The 17,281-nt window shown below is 42.7% G+C and overlaps 2 protein-coding genes across 13 annotated transcripts in view; both read left to right on the forward strand.

The window, feature by feature from the left end:
* LIMA1 (LIM domain and actin binding 1) overlaps window positions 1-6,442 on the forward strand; it is a 92,063-nt gene extending 85,621 nt beyond the window's left edge. For all 7 annotated transcript variants that reach the window (XM_086399489.1, XM_086399493.1, XM_086399488.1 and 4 more), the window contains 2 exons: window positions 1,889-2,022; window positions 4,096-6,442. In XM_086399489.1, the coding sequence (XP_086255615.1) occupies window positions 1,889-2,022; window positions 4,096-5,104 (1,143 nt within the window). In that variant the 3' untranslated portion in view covers window positions 5,105-6,442. The remainder of the gene's footprint in view (window positions 1-1,888; window positions 2,023-4,095) is intronic.
* Window positions 6,443-11,476: 5,034 nt separating this feature from the next.
* The window catches only part of CERS5 (ceramide synthase 5), a 31,785-nt gene continuing 25,980 nt past the window's right edge, over window positions 11,477-17,281 (forward strand). For 2 of the 6 annotated variants that reach the window (XM_086399503.1, XM_086399502.1), the window contains exon 1: window positions 11,477-13,787. In XM_086399503.1, the coding sequence (XP_086255629.1) occupies window positions 13,411-13,787 (377 nt within the window). In that variant the 5' untranslated portion in view covers window positions 11,477-13,410. Of the gene's footprint in view, window positions 14,737-17,281 lie in introns of all 6 variants that reach the window. The other 4 variants (XM_086399506.1, XM_086399504.1, XM_086399505.1 and 1 more) reach the window with 4 other exon arrangements.

The following is a 17,281-nucleotide window of genomic DNA, read 5'->3' on the forward strand; positions in this document are numbered from 1 at the left end:
AGGAAACATTTCTGAACTCCAAATAGTGCCCTAATATCTGCCAACAGCATTCAATACAGTAACATTTGATCATATTTAAATTCCTCAGTTTGGTAAACTGAGTTGTAGCTGTGGTCTTTAAGTTTTTCTTTTTGATTGGAACCCTAGGAATGGAGAGCCTGCTGTTAACACTCAGCACACCCCCCCTCATTTTTAAATCCTTTGGTGCTATTTGGGAGTTTACCACCAATTTTATTAAACTCCCTTTTATGGATCTTAACCTTTACTCCTCTGCCCATTTTCTGCTCTCATTTCCTGTCGAAATCTGCTTGGCAACCATTCCTATTTTTGCTTTACCTCTTTGTGAATCATGTGGCAAGTGAGCCAGCAGTCTGAATTTTTTTATGGGTCTATTTTCAGACTTTTTAAATTAAAATTCTATCTTAAGCTGTTTTATTTTAGGCTTACTTTAACCATTCAGGCCTTGAGCTTTGGGACTAAGTTGTATTATTTGCCACCATCCTGGTCCTGGTGGCAAAGGGGCCACCAACCTGCCTGAGAGAGCTTCCAGACCACCTTAACCAAATTGCTCCTACCTTTATTATTAATAGTTGAGGTGTTTCTACTGGGACAAGTCAAGGATCACACAAAGCTAGAGACTTCTTACCCCCAGCCCTAGTGGCCATGCAACTACTTCTTATCGTGTAAGACTTACAGTTTTGGAACTCTAGTGTTCATCAGCGCTAGAATACACTACACAGTTTGTGTGTGTTCAGTCTCTCACTAGGGTCCGACTCTTTGCGACCGCGTGGACTGTAGCCCACTAGGCTCCTCTGTCCATGGGATTTCCCAGGCAAGAATTCTATAGTGGGTTGCCACTTCCTTCTCCAGGGGATCTTCCCAACCTAGGGATCGAGCCCGCATCTCCTTCGTTGGCAAGTGGATTCTTTCCTACTGAGCCACCTGGGAAGCCCTTATGTAGTTTAGGATTAAGTTTACCAGCAGCAGCTGTGCTTACCCTGCCCGTATTCCACACTACACACACACAGTTCATGAGTTCCCTATTATGACTCCTCCCACCCTGCCCCAGTACATTAGTTTTATTCTCCTTTTGGTTTTTTAAAAAGATTATGGAACCTATAGTTTTATTGGGCTGCGCTTTTTTCTGTTGTTCTAACAAAATAGTTTGTGTCTCTTTTAAAATGTTCCATTTTATGTGTCCATTTTGCTTTATTTAAAAATATGTCTAGTGGATCGAGTAAGTCAAGATTATAAGCAGAAGGGACTGAGAGTTGCTTTATCCAAGTATCTTTTCCAAATATATACAAAAACGAAATGTCTATGTGTATATAACTGAGTTTGCTATATGGCAGAGATTGGCACAACATTGTAAATAAAGTACACTTTTTTTAAGTAAATAAATTTTTAAAAACCAGTGCCTTTTCCTACTTCCCAAAGCCAAATGCTCTTTCTCTCCTTGAAAGTTAACCCCTTCAGAAACTGTTCTTTAACAAGTCTGTCCTGCTTCTATTTAGCACTTAAACAATTGTCTTTCTTCTGTGTGTGATGACATTTTCTCCTAATTTCCTGTCTGCAGAACCATCTTGTGTGCACTCATGTGTGTGTGGTGGTTGGTCTAAGCCTTGCTCTGCAATCCGGCCCTAGATCCACTCATCCTCAGTGGCTGCTGCACTTAGAGCAGCCAGACAGTCTGGGTAAGGAATTCCGGAGAGCCTAAGGCTTTAAAGAGTCAACTGATAGAACTATAGCAGGCTTAGTGTTCCTCTGAGAATTGACAGACCAGGTAAGGGAGCCCACAGATAACAAAGTAAATCCCGGGGCCCACCTCAGCAGAGTACTAACTTCTCGCTGCCTTAGCTAGCTGAAGTTGTCCTTTACCTTTTCCTAGAAGTTTCAGGCACCCGCAAGAGAGACCTGCGTGGAATGTCAGAAAACAGTCTACTCGATGGAGCGTCTCTTGGCCAACCAGCAGGTGTTTCACATCAGCTGCTTCCGTTGTTCCTATTGCAACAGCAAGCTTAGGTAAGCCAGACCAAACTAGCCATCTCTGGAGGTGTGGTTGGACCTCCAGAGGGAGTCTTTGGTTTTTAGAACACTTGGAATACTAAAGTCTGTGGTGCTAATAGTATCTGCTGTTATAGAAGAGCTCAGAGAGCTGTCATAGTAGCTGTTCATATGATTATCACTGATCTAAAGACTGCTGCTGCTGCTACTGCTAAGTCACTTCAGTCGTGTCCGACTCTGTGCGACGCCATAGACGGCAGCCCACCAGGCTCCCCCATCCCTGGGATTCTCCAGGCAAGAATTCTGGAGTGGGGTGCCATTGCCTACTCCGAAAGACAGACTACAGACTGGTAAAGTTGGAAGATGAACATTTTAGGATTTCAGCTTCTCACCTACTTAGTACAGTTGAGAACCATGGATGCTTTGGCATGTGTTTAGAGATATCATGTTTTTGAGGGACATATCCCAGAAAATTGACTATGTTCTAGAGATTTACAATCATCGCTTTTTCTTTAATAAAGTTGGGAGGGTGATTAAAAAAAATTGTGTGTGCTGTTGAGGATCTTTGAAGAAAGTGAAAAGTACCCTTTAATTACAAGCATTTTATTATAGTAAATGATAATGGTGTTTAGAACTTCTTGGTACATTGACATTAATTTACACGTTAGGACTAAAGCTTTAATAATGCAGGTTGCTGGTGACCTAATTTAGCAGAATGTTTTCCCTTGGTATCAAGAATCATACAGTTAAGAAATCTCAGGAGGATACTTGTTGAAGCCCTTCAGGTTATCCCAAGTACTGTATAAATGGCAAAAACAGCAAACACAGTAGATCCTGAAGAACCTGTATTTTTCTGTATATTGCTTCGTTTTCTGAGAAAAGAATGATGTATCATTTCTTCTTAGTGACTCAAAGTATGGATATAAATGTGGCAAATTGTGGTAATATTCCATATGACCTCATTTTATTCATATTGGAGGAGGAAGTAACCAGGATGTCATTTCTTCCAGCCTTCCTTCCAGAGCAGGCATCCCTTCCACCATCCTGCTGAAAGATGTCCTGGCACCTGTGTGGCACTTCTGGGTGGGTTAATACCCCACTTCAGCTAGTTCTGGTGTTAGTGCTAGCTCGACAACTTTCCCTTCTGTTGAGCCAAAATGTGCGTCTGTAACTTCCACTCAGTGGTTCTTTTTCCGCCCACTGTATTTTTTTCTCCAGAGCACATTCTTCTAAGTTTTTGAACTTTTATGTTTCTCCTGTGGAAATGCTGTTGTTTTTCTACCCCTCCTATAAAATGTGTTACCCTTTGAGAGACACCAGATGTCGTAAAGGCCTGTCCAGCACTGACGTTAGGGTAGACCAACTTCTGGCTGTTGCTTGCGGTTCTCCTGTTAACCGTAGCTTTCTTTTATTCAGTCACTGGCATCTACTGAGTGCCAGCCATTGGCAGAGCATTATACCCATTCCTGCTTTTAAATTCTAACACAAATGGGAAGCTAGGAGGAAAATGATTGAACTTTTTACAAAGGAATATCATTAAAAATAGTTACATGTTATAAATACTTAGGAAATAGAATGATCAGAGTTAGGTGGAATTACCTAGGGAAGACTTCTTGGAAGTAATTTTTTTTAACAGTTTTGACAGAGGGAAGTGAAATCACTTGAAAATGGGAGCATGCACCAAGTGGAAGAATGTCTTTTGAAGTTTCAGGCCTAGAAATGAGTATTTTTTAATAAGGATAATACAAACCAACATGTTTAAAAGGGGGTGGAGCATCCTCGGTGACTGATGATGTGCTTTTTTAAAAAATTTATTTATTTGGCTGCACTGGGTCTTAGTTGCAGTGCATGAGGTCTTTAGTTATGAGATTTTGTTCCCTGACCAGGGATCGAACCTGAGCCCCCTGCCTTGGAGGGCAGAGTCTTAGCCATGGGACCACCAGGGAAGTCCCTGAAGTGCTTTTAAAGATATTTTTCTCACTTTGCATCTTCTGGAAATACTGGAGTTGCCAGGTTTCAGGCTACTGGTATAAATAAAAGTATACAGATTTGTTAACTTTATGCTCTTTTTTTTTTTTTTTTAAACAACAGTCTAGGAACGTATGCCTCTTTACATGGGAGAATCTATTGCAAGCCTCACTTCAATCAACTCTTTAAATCTAAAGGTAACTATGATGAAGGCTTTGGACACAGACCACACAAGGATCTGTGGGCAAGCAAAAATGAAAATGAAGAGACATTGGAGAGACCAGTCCAGCTTCCAAGTGCAGCGGAGACCCTTCAGAGCCCAGGGGTAGAAAATGCCCCCATTGAGAAAGTGGGTGTGCTAACTGCGAGTATGGAAGCCAAGGCCTCCTGCCCGCTGGAGAAGGAAGACAAGCCAGCTGAAACCAAGAAGCTGAGGATCGCCTGGCCACCCCCCACTGAGCTTGGCAGTTCAGGAAGTGCCTTGGAAGAAGGGATCAAAGTATTGAAGCCTAAGTGGCCTCCTGAGGATGATATTAGCAAGCCTGAAGCTCCTGAGGATGTAGACCTGGATCTGAAGAAGCTAAGACGATCTTCTTCTCTGAAGGAGAGAAGCCGCCCATTCACCGTAGCAGCTTCATTTCGAACCTCTTCAGTCAAGAGCCCAAAAGCTTTAAACCCACCTATCAGGAAGGGCTGGAGCATGTCAGAGCAAAGCGAGGAGTATGGAGGAGGTGTAGCAGCAGAAAGGAAACACATGGAAAATGCCAACGCCTCTGAGAAGAATGAGAGTGTGGGGAAAACCACCTGGCCCAACAAGGGATCTAAAGGAGGGGAGGCTGGGCGGAGAAGCAGGGAGAGTCCTAGTTTTGGAATGGGGAGTGAAAATCTTATAGAGAATGGTGCAAACTTAGATGAAAGTGATAAAAACCTTCTCAAAAAGCAGTCTCCACTAGAACCCAAGGCAAAAACCTGGTCTAGCTATACAGACAACCCCTCCACTAAAGAATTCACTACTCAAACTCAGAAATCCCAGGATGTGGGATTCTGGGAGGAAGAGGTAGTCGAAGAGCTGTCTGTCGAAGAACAGATAAAGAGAAATCGGTACTATGATGAGGATGAAGATGAAGAATAACAAATTGCAATGATGTTGGGCCTTACATTTATGTGTCATTGAGCCACTGCCCTTATCAAAGTGATACACATAAACAGCTGTCTTAGCATGAACTGAAATTTACGTGGAAGTAACTTTGGAAGAGAGTTCCTGCTTCAAAAAAAAAAAAAAAAATCCCATACTGCAGCTTAAGTGAACCAACTCTAAATGCTAGAGATAACATCACTTAAATCCTCTATTTTAGCAATGATGATATACACAACTGCTTTAAGGTCTTTTGGGGGTGGGAGTGTGTATGGCGGAGTAGGGGGTGGGGGGATACTCCAACTGATAAGGTCCAGATTTCACTGTATTCCCGAAAGACAATATGAAAATGGAGATGATTAGTAGTGCACTGTTCCACTAAAACTTCAATTATGGAATAAGCAGAAGGGATTTAGGGGCCTAAACATTATAACTGAATGCACTTTAGTATAAAGGGCACAGTTTGCATATTTTTACATGAATACCAATTTATTGTTTAGTATTCCTCTGCTAAGAGATTAAATATTTAGTCTTTTTTTTTAAAAAAAATTAGGTTAATTTTCTTACACTGATGTATATGGGGGATTTATCGCTTACTCTGATACATATGGGGGTTTATTGCATCCTGCTTTCTAGACCACGTCCTGAACTAGAGTATTGAGATACAGCACAACCATCTTTTCAGAGTACCTTTTGAGCACCCTTGGTGCTTGGAGGAATTCACTGTGTCCCAAATAAGCTATGGTATTTGCCAATGAGTATGACCACACCCCAAATGATTGCTTTCTTCTCTCGTGGTCTCTGTGCTTCTCATAATTTACTGAAAGCTGCAATATTTTTACAAGATCTTTTATATTTGCCATGTTGCATATTAGAGCAAAGTGATGAGTTTAAAGGAGGAATAACAGAAAAAAGAAAAGATGCCTTAAACCACTTGAGCTCAGACCCCCCAACCCCTGTAATTCTACTTCTGATATCCCCTTTCTGGGACATTAGTTTTTTAATACTTATAAGTTCTGAAATGTATAGATTTTTATGGCAGACAGTATTCCTAGGGTGCAATTAAACCAATTATAGGCCTTTTTTGAGAGATGATTTTCTAGTATAAATGTTTTGGAACAATATAAACTTGAGTACATTTTTTTGTACATAATTGATATTCCAAATTGTATTTTGGGGGGAGAGAGGTGTTTTAAGCTATAGGCTTTACTTTATACTGCATTTTTGGAGATTTAGCTCTGATATTTTTTAGAGATGTAAAAATATTCTGCTTTCTTACAGTCTTGCTTACTCTGAAACATTTTTATTCAATAAAGCTTTTAACTGACATTTGAACTTTCAGTGTTCCTTTTCCATTATTATTTTACATTGTTACTGTCTCTCAGGACCTACTTTTGCCTTAGCAGTTTGGGTAGAAAAGGCAAATGGGTCTGATGGGTTTCGAGAGAAGTACTATGTATACCTCTCACCACTAGGTGGTGGTGTTGAGCTGGTCTTAGGCTTTCATTCTCCTAGAAGACAAATTTTTCTTCAAAATGGAAAGCAGTTTGGCAACAAAATTATTGTGTGCGTTCAAAACGAGATGCTTGTTTTACCAATTCAAGATGCAGTGATGGTTTTCATTAATTAGTTAATTATTGTTCAGTTGCTAAGTAATGTCCGACTTCCAACCTCATGAATTGTAGCAGGCCAGGCTCCTCTGTCCTCCAGTATTTCCCAGAGTTTGCTCAAATTCTTGTCTACTGAGTCAGTGATGTTATCTAACCATCTTCTCCTCTGCCATCCCCTTCTCCTGTCCTCAATCTTTCCCAGAATCAGGGTCTTTTCCAATGTTTCAGCTCTTTCTATCAGGTGGCCAAAGTATTAGAGCTTTAGCATCAGTCTTTCCAATGAATATTTAGTTGAGTTCCTTTAGGATCGACTGGTTCGATCTCCTTCCAGTCTCAAGAGTCTTCTCCAGCAGCACAATTCGAAAGCATCAATTCTTCAGTGCTCAGCCTTCTTTAATGGTCCAACTCTCACATGTGTACATAATTACTGGAAAAACCATAACTGTAACTATATGGACCTTTGTCGGCAAAATATCTCTGCTTTTTAATACACTGTCTAGGTTTGTCATAGCTTTCCTTCCAAAGAGCAGTTGTCTTTTAATTTCATGGCTGCAGTCACCATCCACAGTGATTTTGGAGCCCAAGGAAAGAAAATCTGTCACTGCTTCCACTTTTTCCCTTTCTGCTGCTAAGTCACTTCAGTCGTGTCCGACTCTGTGTGACCCCATTGACGGCAGCCCACCAGGCTCCCCCATCCCTGGGATTCTCCAGGCAAGAACACTGGAATGGGTTGCCATTTCCTTCTCCAATGCATGAAAAGTGAAAGTGAAGTCGCTCAGTCGTGTCCGACTCTTGGCGACCCCACGGACTGCAGCCTACCAGGCTCCTCCATCCATGGGATTTTCCATGGGACTGGATGCCATGATCTTAGTTTTTTGAATGTTAGGTTTCAAGCCAGGTTTTTCACTCTCCTCTTTCACCCTCATCAAGAAGGTCTTTAGTTCCTCTTCACTTTCTGCTATTAGAGTCGTATTATATGCATATCTGAGGTTGTTGCCATTTCCCCTGGCAAATTTGATTCCACCTTGTGATTCATCCAACCCAACATTTCTCATGATGTACTCTGCATTTAAGTAAATAAGCAGGCTGACAATATACATCCCTGTCATACTCCTTTCCCAATTTTGAACCAATTATTCCACATCCATTTCTAACTGTTGCCTCTTGACCTGCATACGGGTTTCTCAGGAGGCAGTTCAGGTGGTCTGGTATTCCCATCTCTTTAAGAATTTTCTAGTTTGTTGTGATCCACAGTCAAAGCTGTAGTCAATAATTCTTATCTCCAAGTAAATCTACACTCCAATTTAAAAAGAAAAAAAACAACACCTTAATAAGGTAAAGTATGCTACTGCTAAGTCACTTCAGTCATGTCCGACTCTGTGCGACCCCATAGACGGCAGCCCACCAGGCTCCCCCGTCCCTGGGATTCTCTAGGCAAGAATACTGGAGTGGGTTGCCATTTCCTTCTCCAATGCATGAAAGTGAAAAGTGAAAGTGAAGCTGCTCAGTCGTGTCCAACTCTTAGCGACCCCATGGACTGCAGCCTACTAGGCTCCTCTGTCCATGGGATTTTCCAAGCAAGAGTACTGGAGTGGGTTGCCATTGCCTTCTCCAGGTAAAGTATACTTCACCTTATAATTATGCCTAAATGCTAAATGGAACCTTCAAATGCCTCTGCTGGACTTGAAATGGACTTGCTTTTTGCTCCAGGCAGAGGTATAGTTGCTTGTTTGATTTCCTTGTTTGCAGAGGCAACTGCCCTGAGTAGTAAGATGCTTTCTTTTCTTTCTTTCTTTCTTTTTTAAATGGGAGTGTAGATTTCCTTGGAGACAAAAATGCTTTTTGAGTCATCTGTTAACATTTTTCAGGGTTGCTGTGTGTTCCACTTTCTTGCCTGGTCATCAAAGTGGATGGCTGGATACTACTATCTGCTCTTAACTCTGTTCTTTACTCCACTACAGGCTGAAGTAATTTAGAAAGCCCTGAAAGCCCTGTTCAATGAACAGTTAATCCACAAGTACCTGCTGACTTTTACAAAATATCCAATCCTGTTTGAGTTTAGCTACCTTTACTTTGTGACTCACTATTGCTCTAACCCATCCACATGGTACTCATCACATCTACTAACCTTATACAAAAAGTGAGGGCCTATGGTAGGCATTTAGAGGGTATCAGTTGAGTGTGTGCCTGCTCAGTTGTGTCCAACTCCTTGCAACCCTATGTACTGTAGCTCAGTAGGCTGCTCTATCCATGGAATTTTCCAGGCAAGAATACTGGAATGGGTTGCCATTTCCGCCTCCAGGGGATCTTCGCTACCCTGGGATTGAACTCGCATCTCCTGTGTCTCCTGCATTGCAGGCAAATTCTTTACCACTGAGTTGAGTATGTCACCATATATAGGTATGTGAGGACTGCAATTATCCTGGGAAGAATTTTTCCTTGCCTTTCAAGGGCTAAGATAGATATAAGTATAGAGAGTGGAGACAAGAATTAGTTCCATAATCAATACAATAAAAGGATATTCTTATATCAAGAGAATGACTAGTTCAGTTCAGTTCAGTCGCTCAGTCGTGTCTGACTCTTTGCGACCCCATTAGTCGCAGCACACCAGGCCTCCCTTTCCATCACCATCTCTCGGAGTTCACTCAAACTCACGTCCATCGAGTCGGTGATGCCATCCAGCCATCTCATCCTCTGTCGTCCCCTTTTCCTCCTGCCCACAATCCCTCCCAGCATCAGAGTCTTTTCCAGTGAGTCAACTCTTCACATGAGGTGGCCAAAGTACTGGAGTTTCAGCTTTAGCATCATTCCTTCCAAAGAACACCCAGGGCTGATCTCCTTTAGGATGGATTTGTTGGATCTCCTTACAGTCCAAGGGACTCTCAAGAGTCTTCTCCAATACCACAGTTCAAAAGCATCAATTCTTTGGCGCTCAGCTTTCTTCACAGTCCAACTCTTACATCCATACATAACCACTGGAAAAACCATAGCCTTGAGTAGACGGACCTTTGTTGGCAAAGTAATGTCTCTGCTTTTGAATATGCTATGTAGGTTGGTCATAACTTTCCTTCCAAGGAGTAAGCGTCTTTTAATTTCATGGCTACAATCACCATCTGCAGTGATTTTGGAGCCCAAAAAAATAAAGTCTGACACTGTTTCCACTGTTTCCCCATCTATTTGCCATGAAGTGATGGGACCAGATGCCATGATCTTTGTTTTCTGAATGTTGAGCTTTAAGCCAACTTTTTCACTCTCCTCTTTCACTTTCATCAAGAGGCTTTTTAGTTCCTCTTCACTTTCTGCCATAAGGGTGGTGTCATCTGCATATCTGAGGCTATTGATATTTCTCCTGGCAATCTTGATTCCAGCTTGTGCTTCTTCCAGCCCAGCGTTTCTCATGATGTACTCTGCATAGAAGTTAAATAAGCAGGGTGACAATATACAGCCTTGACGTAGTCCTTTTCCTATTTGGAACCAGTCTGTTGTTCCATGTCCAGTTCTGACTGTTGCTTCCTGACTTGCATATAGGTTTCTCAAGAGGCAGGTCAGGTGGTCTAGTATTCCCATCTCTTTCAGAATTTTCCACAGTTTATTGTGATCCACACAGTCAAAGCCTTTGGAATGGTCCAGATGATACTAAATATTCTTAGAAAACAAAAGCACCTACAGCCAAACAAAAAGCATTTATTCTCTTAGCTCTCTGAATGAAGGCAGCTTCTTGGACTATGTCAAGGTTGACAGTAGAATGACGTGAATTTTTCTGTTGGTGAAGCAGGAAAAGGCCTGCTTTGGGACCTGAAATGATTAAGGAGACTCTGTTCATGACTTGCTACAAGGGCCAACTTAGTTCTGCCAGCTTGCAGGTCAAATCACCCCTGGCCTAAGTGAGACCTATACTAAGTTTGTTCTCACATATTTCGTCAGCAGTATGTTTTCTTACAACCAAGAGGTTGAGGAATGTTACAAGTGTTTTTCTGGGAATAGGTCTTAAGACCAAGATCATGGTGTATAAGTTCCTGTGGCCTTATACAGGCCTACAGGAAGTTAGTATGTTCTTTGTTTTATCTTGAATATAAGGTAGTTACCATCAAAACTATTTGAGTTTGGATGAAAACGGTTTCAGGCATGGTTTTAGACTAGCAGCAGTGGCATGACCTCTGAGTTTGTTAGAAATACGCATTCCTGGGCCTACCCTGAACTTCCTGAGTCAAAACTTCGGATGGAGCCCAGGAAACTTTTAGCAAACTTTTAGCAAATTCTCTATGTAGGAGATCAGTTCAGTCGCTCAGTCATGTCCAACTCTTTGCAAACTCATAGACTGCAGCACTCCAGGCTTCCCTGTCCATCACCAGCTCCTGGACCTTAGTCAAACTTATGTCCATCATGTCTGTGATGCCATCCAACCATCTCATCCTCTGTCGTCCCCTTCTCTTTCCGCCTTCAATCTTTCCCAGCATCAGGGTCTTTTCAAATGAGTCAGTTGTTCGCATCAGGTGGCCAAAGTATTGGAGTTTCAGCTTCAGCATCAGTCTTTCCAATGAATATTCAGGGCTGATTTCCTTTAGGATTGACAGGTTGGATCTCCTTGCAGTCCAAGGGACTCTCAAGAGTCTTCTCCAACACCACATTTCAAAAGCATAAATTCTTCGGTGCTCAGCTTTCTTTATAGTCCAACTCTCACATCCATACATGACTACTGGAAAAACCACAGCTTTGACTAGATGGACCTTTGTTGGCAAAGTAATGTCTCTGCTTTTTATTTTTTATTTATTTATTTATTTTTTATCCTTTTGCTCCTTTTAATATCTAGTTAAGTCAACAACAGCAAAAAAACAAGGATGACTACAAAAAAAAGTCAAAGGTCATGAGAAGATGCTTAAGGGTGAAAGAGAAAGGAGATGAGAAGATAAGCATATGCTCTTCACAGTTTCCTGGATCACGAGGGGGCTTCCTCACTCTCTACATCTCCCTGTCCACGTGCCCCATCTCAGGACCAGAAATAGCTATTGAGATGCCAGGGCCATGCTTGTCCTAGCACTCATCTTCCCTGCTGAAAGTGCAGCTCTTAATTCTGGGGCAGATAAAAATAGAGGCGGATGACCAACCTCACAAATGTTTTTCCCAGGGTGTTTCCCTGACACTGATGAAGCAAAGGTGTGGAGTGGTCCCATCCATCTCTATAGTCCTCCACAGGGATCTCTTAAAACTACTACAGAAAATCAGATACGGCTGACTCACAGGTATTATCCTCAGAAAATTCTTTCAGCAACCTACCAAGACATAATTCCCTATTTTACAAAGTAATGAATGCACAAAGTATATAGGACACTATATACTTTGTGTCTCTGCTTTTTAATATGCTATCTAGGTTGGTCATAGCTTTTCTTGCAAGAAGCAAGTGTCTTTTAATTTCATGGCTGCAGTCATCATCTGCAGTGATTCTGGAGCCCCAAAATATAAAGCCTCTCACTGTTTCCACTGTTTCCCCCATCTGTTTGCCATGAAGTGATGGGACTGGATGTAGGAGATGGAACAAGCTAATGTCTAAGCTGTAGCACACTTAAGGCTTGAGAACCACTGGAATTAAAGCACATCTTTTAGTCTGTTCTTTAAGGTGGCTCCTTTTATTTCTCTTCTTCTGTTCCCTTTGAAAGTCTACCTTCTGCTGCAAGCATGCCTATTGGAATAAAGATACTCTGTCTATAAACAAGATTAGTTCTATAATCTTTTTTCAGATCATTCTAGGTAGCATGTGGTAATTAAGCTTGTAGCTAGGTTTGAATGGGTGGCACCCAGGGTTCAGGTTCTCCAGCAGTTGAGGAACAATTTAGAGTTCAGTGTTTTGAAGGTTTCTTGCCTATGGCTCCCCTCACTGTTTATGTAGATCCACAAAAGAGGTCAATGTTCAATGTGGAAATGTAGAATTAAGGAAGTTTGTCGGATAAAGCCTCAGGGTTTTGGAGTCTAAAGACTTTCCAGTTCTGAAGCTCACCTCTACCACTTGTTTATATAACCTCGGGCAAGCTACTCTTTGGACCTCAGTTTACTTATTCATAAAATAGTGAATAAAACACCCACTTCATAGAATGAGGAAGTTAAATACTGTGTGTAAAACGTTTAGTGCAGTTCCTGGCATATAGTAAACTTCATTAAACGTTGGTCATCAACATCTTTTCCCTTTATATACCTTCTATTTCCTTTTCCCATGAGAATAAAAGAATTTTGTTTTTTGAAAGCCCACTTTAAGCGATATACAGTGAAAGTGGGTTGAGATCGTGGAGAGGCAAGAAGGGAGAGAAAGTGTGGAGAGAAAAGGGAGAGAAAGCAGAAAGAACGCTGCTGATAGGCGGGACCAGCTGAGATGGAGATAAACCCTAGTGAGAAATGGGGCTGGGAGCGGGAGGGAGAGAGAGAGACATGGCCTTCCAAGGAGCAGATATCGTTTTAAGCTGGCTGGACTGAGAAAAATGTCCCCATAAAGGAGCCATGCCTGAAATAAGGGGTGTAGCCATAGCATGACGGGAGAGAGGGAGGAGGAAAAGGGTGAGACCAGAGTTGAGTGCCTCGGGGGTGGGGCCAGGGCTGGGTGGAGGCGGGGCGGGAAAGGGAGGGGAGTGGTTGGGACTAGAGGGCGGAGTCCCGAGAAGAGGCGGCGGGGGAAGCTGCAGAGAGGAAGGTGGGCGGGGAGGCGGGATGGGCGGTGAAGAGGCCCAGCCTCGCGGAGGAGGCGGGCTGAGACGTGGAGTGGATGAGAAGGGGCCGGAAGGGGGTGGCCGCCGGTCCGGCCCCGCCCCGGGGCCGCCTCCCCGCGGGTTCCGTTGGCTGTGGCGGCAGCTGAAGCTGTGGCGGCTGGGGCCGCGGGGCGGGCGTAAGATGGCGACAGCGGCGGCGGGAGCCCTGGGCCTGCTGTGGGGCTGGCTGTGGAGCGAGCGCTTCTGGCTGCCCCAGAACGTGAGCTGGGCTAACTTCGAGGGGCAGGGCGACGGCTACGGCTACCCGCGGGCCCGGCACATCCTCTCGGTGTTCCCACTGGCGGCGGGAGTGTTCTCCGTGAGGCTGCTCTTCGAGCGGTGAGAGCCCGCGGGCGAGCGGTGCGAAGGGCCGGGGGCGCGGGCTGGTGAAGCCGGTCCAAGGCGAAAGACCGAGGTCCGGGACCGGAAGACGAATTGCAGGAAAGCCCGGAAGCAGGGGCCTGGGAGAGTCTGGGCCGCGCGGGAGATGCTCGGGAGGGTGGCCGCGGTGGTCGTGGAGCCTAGGTAAAGACAGGGAGTTTGGGGCTTGGTCATTAAAAGAGTGAGAGTCGCAGGGGACGCTGGACCCATTTAGTTGTAGAGCCCGGAGGTCACTTGCGGGGGTGTCTCATAGGCCTCTCCCCAACCTTCAAGGATTCTGCAGACCAGGAAACAGGTTGAATGTGAGCTGCGACCGAGAACCCGAGGCGGGAAACAAGAAAGGGCTAAGAGAACCAGAACTAGTTGGGGCCGTCAAGAGCCAAGCTGAAAGGAGCGGGTTCATGGGAAGCTAAGATTTGTGAGGGCACTTTAGTTTCTGGGAATTGAGAGGCACGGGATTAGTTAGGCCCTAAGCCTTGGTTCGTCAGCTCATGGACGTGTGTGTGTGTTTGTGTGTGTGTGTTTCAGTAAAGTTGTACCAGAGCTCGTAGGAGTAGAAATCTGGCAGGGTGTGGTGGAGCCTGAGGTTTCCAGAGCGCGAAAAGGTGTCAAATGAGTTGCAGAAAGGGCCTTGGAGGCCTGAAATGGGAGGAGGAGTGATCATTCTGAAAGGATGGACAGCCTTAGGGCTTGTAAGCCTGTTGCGTTGAGCCAGCTTCTCAGCGACCATGTGTTCTTGACAGAAGTGTTTTCACTTTTCTTTGAGCGGCTCCTGACTGCTAAGATAAAGATACTCACTGAGGACTTGATGTGGTGGTGATTTTACAGTGTGAACTTGTAGCTGTGGGTGATTTTGATCAAGCCTACTCACCCCGCCTGGAAAGGTGACTTTTTACATAGGTCTCAGGTAATGAGGGTGGAACTTTGACATCTTTCTTTTTTTTTTTTTGACATCTTTCTTTCTTTTGGCCAGTATCTAGAGCAATAATGCCCTTTCGAGGATGGGCATATATTGCAGATAGACTACTCTGTTACTGTCTGAAAAATTAATATTAATCTGTTTTGGATTACTTCTTTGCCCACTATTTCTGACACAAAAATGTGTTATGTGAAAAAAAAAATGTGTTATGTGTTACCCACCATCCATCCGTTTATTCACAGTGTTTATGTATTTTCATCAGAGTGCTCTACCAAAGGTTTAAGTGTAAAAATAAAGATTCTTTTAACTGAAGCAAATGAAGCCAAAAGAACCAAATGCCTTTTCTGGGTCCTCGGCAACTTAGCATTACAATTCTTTAAGTATAGTCATTATATTAAGTGTTCCTGAGGTGGAGGCACAAACCACTTGTCCCTCTTAGGAGTAAACTAGGTCCAGGTACCCTCCATCATAGCATCTGTGTATGAGAGCTGAAAAAAAAAGAGAAAGTATAATGACCAAAAAGGAAATACACAGTTCAGGAAAGAAAAAAAAAAGTTCATCATCCTAGGCAAAAGATTCTCTGCTTTTCATATAAATGTTTAACAATATGGAAGTTTTCCCCAAGTTAGTGGTAAGAGGAGATAACTTGTTGCTTATAAACACTGATTTTATATAAACTTGGATATATATTCAAATTTCCAAAGAGTTTCCCCAGGTGACTGTGAAGACTTACGTATCCCCTGGCACCGCCACTGGAAAGGATCCTTTTTACCTGCGGGAATTCTATCCGAATGTTTCTGTGGTGCTCCAGTGTCAGGGGAGAAGGGATGGGTGGGAATACTGATGTGAGAGCATTCTAGTATGGTATTTCTTGGATAGTAAGAATAGGTACCTTGTTCATCTCATGTTTGATCTTAGGAAAGTTTAACCCTAGCCACATTCTTGCTATTTTGTTTCTCTTTAAGATCTAACCACTTTAGTTAGCAATAGAATTTACAGCTAAAGTACTGGATCAGTCTCTTTCCTACGTTTTCTTCTTTCTCAAGTCCTAACTACTTAGTTTCTAAAAATGATTCATATGATAACCATAGGCTGTAAGAACTAGAACTCCAGCTTCCTTTTATATAAACAGTAAACTTAAGGCTTAGAAACATTTTCAGCTTTTCACATGTTGCATACTCACCTGAAGGAGGAGGTGGAACCAAGATTCAGATTGTTTTTCTCAGCCCCATTCTCTTTCCGCTGTACTATATGGCCACTTTAAACTTCCCTTCGAGAATTAAGATTTAATACTGCTGTTCCTAGTATTCTAGGATTTGGAGAACAGATCCATGTTCATCTTATTCTTGGTTAATATAATGTGTTTGACTTGAACTTTGCATTTGTTGCTTCAAATTGTCCTGCATATTTTAATGTCTTACACTATGCACTTTGATAAATTATCTCTGTTTTAAGAATATCCTAAAGAATAAATAGAGTTTATAGTTTATTCTTACTTTTTCTTCTCATCAGCTACACAGAGCGTTTATTTTTTTAAGTTCCCACATTCCCTGGAGAGCTGCAGCCTCATCTGATAGGGATGATTTGAAAGCCACCTGACCATAAATAAAGTGTATCTAGCCATTTCACTAAAGAACTGCAGATGGTAGATTATGTCCTACCCAAGAATAGAGGCTTTCCTTTGTGGGCCTCTGCTGAGTGGTTGTATTGTGGTGGCTTGCACCTTGTGAAATACCTTAGATGTGGCATGTGGTCAGTAAATACTGATTGAATGTTTGAGAAGGATCCACCCTCATCTACTCAGATACCCAGAGGAGTAAACAGAATCTAGATCTTCAGCATGCAATAGATGTTTGTCTTGACTGAGAGAGACGAAACTAATTCCTTTTTTCCTTAAATTTCACCATACTATATTTGCATGTTGGGCACCTTTCTGTGGTTTCTTTTTTCTCCCCACTACCCATGCACACACTCATGCCACCCTTTTATCCTATCAAAAGAGAGATAAGAAACTCTTCCACCTGTTCTTTAAAACTTGTTATAATATTATGTTAATGATTGAGACTTGAGAGAATGAATAGTCCAAGCTAGGTCTGGCATGTTCATAAATTGGATCTTAAAGGTAAAATTGTTTGAAATTTAATGTCTACATAGTCCCTGAGCACTTGTTCCTTGGGTTCAAATATGAGCTTGAGACTTAATATTGATATCATCAGAGCTACATAGGGGTCATTTACTTTGAATATGGTATTGCAGTAGGAGCTTTATGTTGCCAGAGATAATTGTTTTGTAAATTATACAGAAGATAGATTATACCTCTCCTTGCTGCTCATTTATTATTCCAATCCCCTTTTCTCTCGTTACCTCCAAGGCAACCTCACTGGCATATTGAGAAAGGAGCTTTCTCAATACCATTCTGTGGCACAGGGCACTAAATAGACTCATGTATAGTCCTGTCTTGTAACTAGAAACAAAAGCAGTGACTCTTGTGTGTGTGTGCGCGCGTGCGCGTGTTTATACACATTTTTTAGCC

This window comes from Bos grunniens, chromosome 5 (genome assembly GCF_055505025.1).
Source record: "Bos grunniens cultivar Pamir isolate PY7600 chromosome 5, Bosgru_T2T1.0, whole genome shotgun sequence".
Classification (NCBI taxonomy): Eukaryota; Metazoa; Chordata; class Mammalia; order Artiodactyla; family Bovidae; genus Bos; species Bos grunniens.